Here is a 7,258-nt window from a genome sequence, read left to right as displayed (position 1 = left end):
TAGGGGTGGGCAGAGGAGGGGTGAGGACCTTTGGGAACTCACTGCCTGGGGCCTCCACAACTGTGGAACCCACCCTGGAGGAAGGTCCAACCCCACATCAGAGGGACAGGACTTCTCTCCTCTTGCAGCTGCCACTTCTGGATACCCATCCTGGTCTGGAGTAGCTACCATTCCCTGATCTGGGGTCGATACAGCGGTGAGCTTCTGCCATCCACTCCTGTGTGACTTCCATTTTCTCAGGAGCCTTGGTCTCCATCTTCCTCTGCAGACCCCCCAAGACAACCTGTGGTGGAGTCCTTCCTGGAGACACAAGAAGGACACCTGGGCGTCATCCAGTGTACGGTGGACAGCAACCCGCCGTCTGAGATAGCTTTGCACAAGGGCGACACTCTCCTAGGCTCCACGAATGCCTCCTCCTCGCCGGCTGACCCGAGGGTGAGCGTGACCCAATCTCACAACACGCTCAAGGTGAGCATCAAAGGCGTCGCGCTGGAAGACGAGGGGCGGCTCGTGTGTTCGGCTCAAAACCGCTATGGAGACTCGAGCACCTCTGTTGACTTCACCGCTGAAAGTAAGTGAGATGAGAAAAATCTGTGTTCTTAGTATTAAGACTCACAAGGTCAAAATGGGGCCCTCGGGGATAGATATAGGCGGATAAATGAACTGGGCAATATCCAGTAGAAGGATACCCACGTGAGCAGGTAGGTTCAAGTCCAGAAGCACCTTTGTTACGATAGAGATTTTGGCTTTCTAGCTTTCGAGAGCCAAATGTTCCTTCGCAGGGGGCATTTTGTAGAAAATGAGGTGCAGGAGCTCATTAGCATAACTTATTTGCATATGCCACACCCCCTGACATCACCGGAAGTGTGTCAGAAGGCAACACCCACCAATCAGGCTCCGCTGGACTGTTTTGGATTGCTAGCTGTTGGGGGTGGGGAAACATGCAGATCTGTCCTCGCAGAGGAGGGAGAGCTTGTACCTGAATAAAACCTGGTATTAAAGGTGCCACTGGACTGTTTTGGACCGGGGGGGCTCTGCAACTTACCTGGCTGCTTCTTGCTCTGACTGAGGGCTGCTGGGAGCAGGGGGTGGGGCTTGTTGCATGCCCCCGCCCCCTGGGCTCTTTACTGCCGGAGCTCCGCTCCTGTGTGCTCCCTCAGGGAATGACCCCTGTCCCTTCGTCAGACACTTCAGGGCTTTGACTCTCCAAAGTTCTTTCTCCCAAAATCGTGCTGGGCTCTAAGGTGCTTCTGGACTTGAATTTATCTACTGCAGACCAGCATGGCTGCCCTGGAAGCACTAGAACCCATAATGTGGTTGCAGATTCTCTGGAAAAAGAACTAATCTTATATTCATTCATTCATTCATTCATTCATTCAACTTTTACTCGCCCTCCCCGTCGAACCACTAAAACGTGTTCAACAAATCATTAGATGTAGGAAGCAAATCCAGAAATTGCAAAGGTACTTATTTCTGGGTTTCGTTTGTAGCAGGCAAAGGCTTTGTTTTCTTTTGCGTTCCCTCACACGATCTTATTATCCTTTCCTCTTGTTTGTATGTTTATACGTGTTTAAGTGTCTATCTGTTTTATTTAATTGTTTCAAATATTTGATAGATAGATTTTTTAAATAGCATCTTATTGAAGGATATATTGCAAAGTTAAAAGCATATAAAGCACCATACTCAGGTGATGAAATATATTGTTGTCGTTCAGTCGCACAGTCGAGTCCGACTCTTTGCGTCCCCATGGACCACATCACGCCAGGCCCTCCTGTCCTCCGCCGTCCTCCGGAGTCTGCTTAATTTCATGTTTGTTGCCTCGATAACTGCCTGACCATCTCATCCTGTGCCATCCACTTCTTTTCTGACCTTCAATCTTTCCCAGCACCGGGGTCTTCTTCTTTGACCTTCAATCTTTTCCCAGTATCAGGTTGAAATATACATGCCAGTTTACGTGTCAGCATAGTGCTTTGCAATATTGAGTATAGAGTGTTTCGGGGTTTTTTGTTAATTATATACAATAGAACAGAAGAATTAACAACAGCATAGATAGAGGATGGACGGACAGACGGACGGACAGATAGATAGATAGATGTTTTTCACTGTCTGAAATGTTTTAATGCTTCCCACCTTGGGGACTTTGAATTGGATGGAAAGGTGGCATAGAATGTGTTATGTATGCGGACCGCCACCAGGGGTCCGCGGTTACAGTATGGTGCTTAGTTCTCCTAAACAAAGGGACCTAGGATCCTGGTATCCACCAATAGCACCTTGGCAGGAAATTCAAACCCTCCAATGGGACTGTGGGTGTGCCAGGTGTGTGTGTATATAGTTGGCCTTGCAGGGTCGTTTTGCAGTTCCTGTGTGAAGTACAATAAACGCGTCTGAACGCATGTCGTAGTCCGAGTCCTCCATGCGTCGAACCCAGTACTTTTCAGAAAGGTTTTAAATACATGAAACGTATGCTTTGCCTTTTACCCCCGCCCCCCCAAGACAGCATGCAGAGAATTTACATCCTGCGGTTACGAATGAACCAGATCTGCAGTTGTTCCGGATGCTGCTCGGCCAAAGGGGTCTTGTTCTAACCAGCATCTCCATCCTTCTCTCCGATCCACCTTTAGCCGCGAGGATCGTCCTGACGCCGTCCCCAGAGGTGCCCGAAGGCCAGGAGGTCCGTCTGTCCTGCCTCGTGAGCAGCGATGCCTCCACCTCGGCCAACTACACCTGGTACCGGAACGGACTCTGCCTGCCGGAAGCCCTCGGGGACTCCCTGGTGTTCCCCCAAGTGGCCAGAGGGGACGCAGGGGTGTATTTCTGCCGGGCAGAGAGCCATAGAGTCAGCAAAAGCTCAGCCTCCGTCACCTTGTCTGTGCTGTGTAAGAGCGAACAGATTTTTTTCTTGCATTCAAGGAACCAGAGAACACAATATTAAGACTGTTTCTGAAGCATTGCTTATATGACGAACAGAAGACTGTATACGTTTAGGTCCTAGATGTCCTGCTGCATACATCTCCCATACAGTGAAATGCAATCTGGGTTTTACTCCAGTGGATGCAAACCAAAGAGAGAGATCACGGGATGCAGGTAAGGTAAAGCTAAAGGTTCCCTTGCTCGAAAGCCAGTCGAGTCCGACTCTAGGGTTGCGGTGCTCATCTCCGTTTCCAAGCCAAAGAGCCAGCGCTGTTTGAAGACATTTCCGTGGTCATGTGGCCGGCATGACTAAACACCAAGGCGCACGGAACGCTGTTCCCCTCCCACTGAAGTGGTCCCTATTTATCTCCTTGCAATGTCTTGCTTTCGAACTGCTGGGTTGGCAGGAGCTGGAGCTAGAGACGGGAGCTCACTCCGTCATGCGGCACACTCGGGTCTCGAACTGCTGAACTACCGACCTTCCACAGCCTGCAGTTCAGCGTCTTAACCACTTGAGCCACCGCAGATGCAAGTAGAAAGGAACAAACCACCATGATGTATTGTGCCAAAAAAAGTCTTCACAGGCTTGAAAATTCTTTTTCAATAATCCGTTTACTTGAAGCAATTCAAACGCTATCAACACCAACGAACCATACATATTGTATCTGACAAATGCCGGGCTGGCAGCAATTACGGGCTTTAGATATGTGTAAGTGAGCAAGAAGAGTAGATTTACATTACACTAATGGACTTGATGAGTGTTACTAGGAGAGATGACTAGAGTGCTTGCCAAATGGATTAATAGTGTAAGTACAATGAGCCTGCTTGTCAGGCAAGGCGGGATAAAAATCGAAATGAATACATAAATATAATATAAAACAGCCAGTTGTTTGTACAACCTTGCGTTTCTTTTTTGCCAGGGCTTTTTTTGTAGAAAAAGCCCAGCAGGAACTCATTAGCATAATAGGCCACACCCAACAGCAGAAATTCATTAGCATATTAGGCCACACCCCTGACAGCACAGGTCATTAGCATATGAGGCCACACCCCTGTGTTACCAGACGTGTGCTCATCCAGCCACACCCACCTTTTGCTTCTTATTCTGTTTACCTTCTTTGTTGTCCAAACCCAGGGCCTTTTTTTGTAGCAGGGCCACACACCCCGAATGTAGCCATTCCTAATGAGTTTCTGCTGTTGGGTGTGGCCTATTATGCTAATGCGTTCCTGCTGGGCGTGGCCAACTCGGGAGCCAGCCGGAACTCCATTCCTGTGCGTTCCTGCCCAAAAATAGCCCTGTTTTTTGCTAATACTAATAATAGAAATTTATGTTTGTAATTAGATATAGGTATTTCAACGCCACCCACTTGGATAAAGTTGTACACGAAACGAGATACAATATGCATGGCTCGTTTGTGCTGCTGGCGTTTGAATCGCTTCAAGTAAAGTGAATATGGGAAAAGAATGTTCAAGTCTGTGAAGACTTCTTTTTTTGGCATGATACATCACGGTGGTTTGCTTCCTTCCAGCCTCCAGGTGGGGCCTGGAGATCTCCCAGAATTCCCACTGATCTCCAGACTGCAGAGATCATTTCTCCAGGAGAAAATGGCTGCTTCGGAGGGTGGGCTCCGTGGCATTCCATCTCACTGAGGCCCCTCCCCTCCCTAAACCCCGCCCTCCCCAGGCTCCACCCCCCAAATCTCCAGGGATTTCCCAACCCAGAGCCAACAACCCTAGAAAGAGGCTTGGGGCAGGGCTGTGACATAGGGTGATTTGCTGCCCCGACCTCACATCCGTGAGGGAAAGCCACCCATAGGTGCTACAGGAGTCTCTGGAGGAGGGGCTGCCTGGCAGGATTAGGCAAGGCTGGGGCAGGGGGAGGCTAAGCCCCACCCCCCATGCCATTTCCCCAATCCGGAAGGGTCTTGTGAGGCCACTATTTGCCCATTGGGATGAGGGTGGCGGTACTGATCCAAGACGGGTGTGCTTGCCCGAGTGGGGCAAACAGTGGACCGCCTTGCCCCACATGTTCCCCCAAGGGCACTACGGTCAGGGACTCAACATCTACTGGCTGTTCCAGGTCCGTGAGTGTGAGCTAGCTCATAGTTTCCTAGCCTCTGGCTCACACATTTCTGCCTTAGCTCAGGAAGGAGGGCTCCGGAGCAAACTAGTTTAAGCAGCAGCCCAATCGCTCGCTCACGACTTTAATGCCAGTTGCAGCTCACAAAGTAGAATTTTTGCTCACAGGACTTCACAGCTTAGAGGGAGCGTTGGTCCCAACCCCCTTCCCCACAGTCTGAATTGGAAGTGGGCCGATCTGATTTCTACCAGGGGTGAAAATCCAGGCTACTCCATTCCCACAACTCATGAACAAACAAAGCTGCCTTCTAATGAATCAAACCATTGGTCCATCGTAGTCAGCATTGTCCACACAGACTGGCATGCTTCCAGGGTCTTGGCGGAAGTCTTTCCCATCACCTCCTGCCAGATCCTACCTGACAGCCAGTTTGGTGTAGTGGTTAGGAGCATGGACTCTAATCTGGGAGAGCCGGGTTTGATTCCCCCACTCCTCCACATGCAGCTGCTGGTGTGACCTTGGGTCAGTCACAAGTTCTCTCAGAGCTGTCCTCTAAACAGCGTTCCTCGAAAGAGCTCTCTCAGCCCCGCCTACCTCACAGGGTGTCTGTTGTGGGGAGGGGAAAGGAGATTGTGAGCTGCTCTGAGACTTGTTTGGGTAGTGAAGGGTAGAAGAAGAAGAAGAAGAGAAGAGATTGGATTTATACCTCACCCTTCACTACCCAAAGGAGTCTCAGAGCAGCTTACAAACTCCTTTCTCCTTCCTCTCCCCACAACAGACACCCTGTGGGGTAGGTGGGGCTGAGAGAGCTCTGACAGAAACTGCCCTTTTTCAAGAACAGCTGTGCCAGAACTATGGCTTGCCAGGTGCAAGTGGAGGAGTAGGGAATCAAACCCGGTTCTCCCAGATTAGAGTCCGCGCACTTAACCACTACACCAAACTGGGTAGGGTATAAATCCAATTTCTTCTTCTTCACTGGAGATGCTGGGGACTGAACCTGGGACCTTCTGCATGCCGAGCAGATGCTCTTCCACTGGGCCACGGACCCTCTCTAAATGATACTGCCTTATCCTGAGTCAGATCCTGGGTCCATCAAGGCCAGGCTTGTCTACTCAGACTGGCAGTGGTTCTCCAGGGTCTCAGGCAGAGGTCTTCCACGTTATCTACTGCCTGGTCCTTTCAACTGGAGATGCCGGGGATCGAACCTTTGAGCTTCCGCATGCCAAGCAGAGGCTCTTCCACTGAGCCACAACCCCTCCCTGAGTATCTCATCTCTGCCTGCAGTGGGTTCCGGCGCTCACTCCCTGGCATATCCAGTTATCTCACGGAGCAGGAATTGGGGGGAGATCCTTCTCTGCCAGTCAAAGGAGATAGTTTTAAGCTCCATTGACCAAGTGTTCCACCTTGCCCAAGGCAGCTTTCGAGCGGTGCTCCTGCACCAATTTGGTCATGCGTCCGCCCCACCTAGACATAACTTCCCAGCAGCGTGTGTGCGTCTTTTCCAGACCCTCCAGAGCCTCCTCGAGTGGCCGTCTTTGTGGAGACGGAGAAAGGAAGGACGGCCCTCTTCCGTTGTTCTGCAGACAGCAATCCCCCCGCCGAGCTAAGTCTCTACAAAGGAGACCACCTCATCGCCTCCACCGGTGCTCTCAGCGCGGCCCTCCCAAGGGCCCGGGTCTCCGCCACCCCCAACGCCATGCGTGTGGAGATGGGAGACATCGTACCGGAGGACGAGGGCGGCTATCGTTGCGTCGCTGCCAATGTATACGGTTCCTCCATCGCGCGCCTGCATTTCCACGTGCAAAGTAAGTGAAAAGATGTGCAGTTCTGTTCACCGCCGATCTCTGTCGAGTCAGGCGAGGTCTCCAGTGTTTACTTCTGTTCAGGGGTCATTTCGCAGAAAAAGAGGTGCAGGAGCTCATTAGCATAACTCATTTGCATATGCCACGCCCCCAGCATCACCGGAAGTGTGTCAGAAGGCAACACCCACTGCTCAGGCTCCACTGGACTGTTTGTACCTGAATAAAACCTGGTCTTAAAGGTGCCATTGGACTGTTTTGGACCAGGGGGCTGGCGGGAGCTCTGCAACTTACCTGGCTGCTTCTTGCTCTGACTGAGGGCTGCTGGGAGCAGGAGGTGGGGCTTGTTGCATGTGCCCGCCCCCTGGGCTCTTTACTGCCAGAGCTCCACTCCTGTGCGCTCCTGCAGGAAATGACCCCTGCTTCTGTTCTGCAAACATTTCTCACTGATGTGAGAGCCAATTGATCTGCTCTT

At 51.1% G+C, this 7,258-nt stretch overlaps 1 protein-coding gene across 1 annotated transcript in view; it reads left to right on the top strand.

The window, feature by feature from the left end:
• The window catches only part of SIGLEC1 (sialic acid binding Ig-like lectin 1, sialoadhesin), a gene marked incomplete at its 3' end in the record, with an annotated part of 26,238 nt that extends 19,449 nt beyond the window's left edge, over positions 1–6,789 (top strand). Inside the window, exons 8-10 of the mRNA XM_015414019.1 lie at positions 269–571; positions 2,622–2,876; positions 6,490–6,789. Coding sequence (XP_015269505.1) covers positions 269–571; positions 2,622–2,876; positions 6,490–6,789 — 858 coding nt within the window. The remainder of the gene's footprint in view (positions 1–268; positions 572–2,621; positions 2,877–6,489) is intronic.
• Between the last annotated feature and the right edge of the window lie 469 nt (positions 6,790–7,258).

This window comes from Gekko japonicus, unplaced genomic scaffold (assembly GCF_001447785.1).
Source record: "Gekko japonicus isolate JY-2015 unplaced genomic scaffold, Gekko_japonicus_V1.1 scaffold2662, whole genome shotgun sequence".
Classification (NCBI taxonomy): Eukaryota; Metazoa; Chordata; class Lepidosauria; order Squamata; family Gekkonidae; genus Gekko; species Gekko japonicus.
Note: the sequence above shows the minus strand (reverse complement) of the source record. Positions and strands in the feature narration are given on the sequence as shown.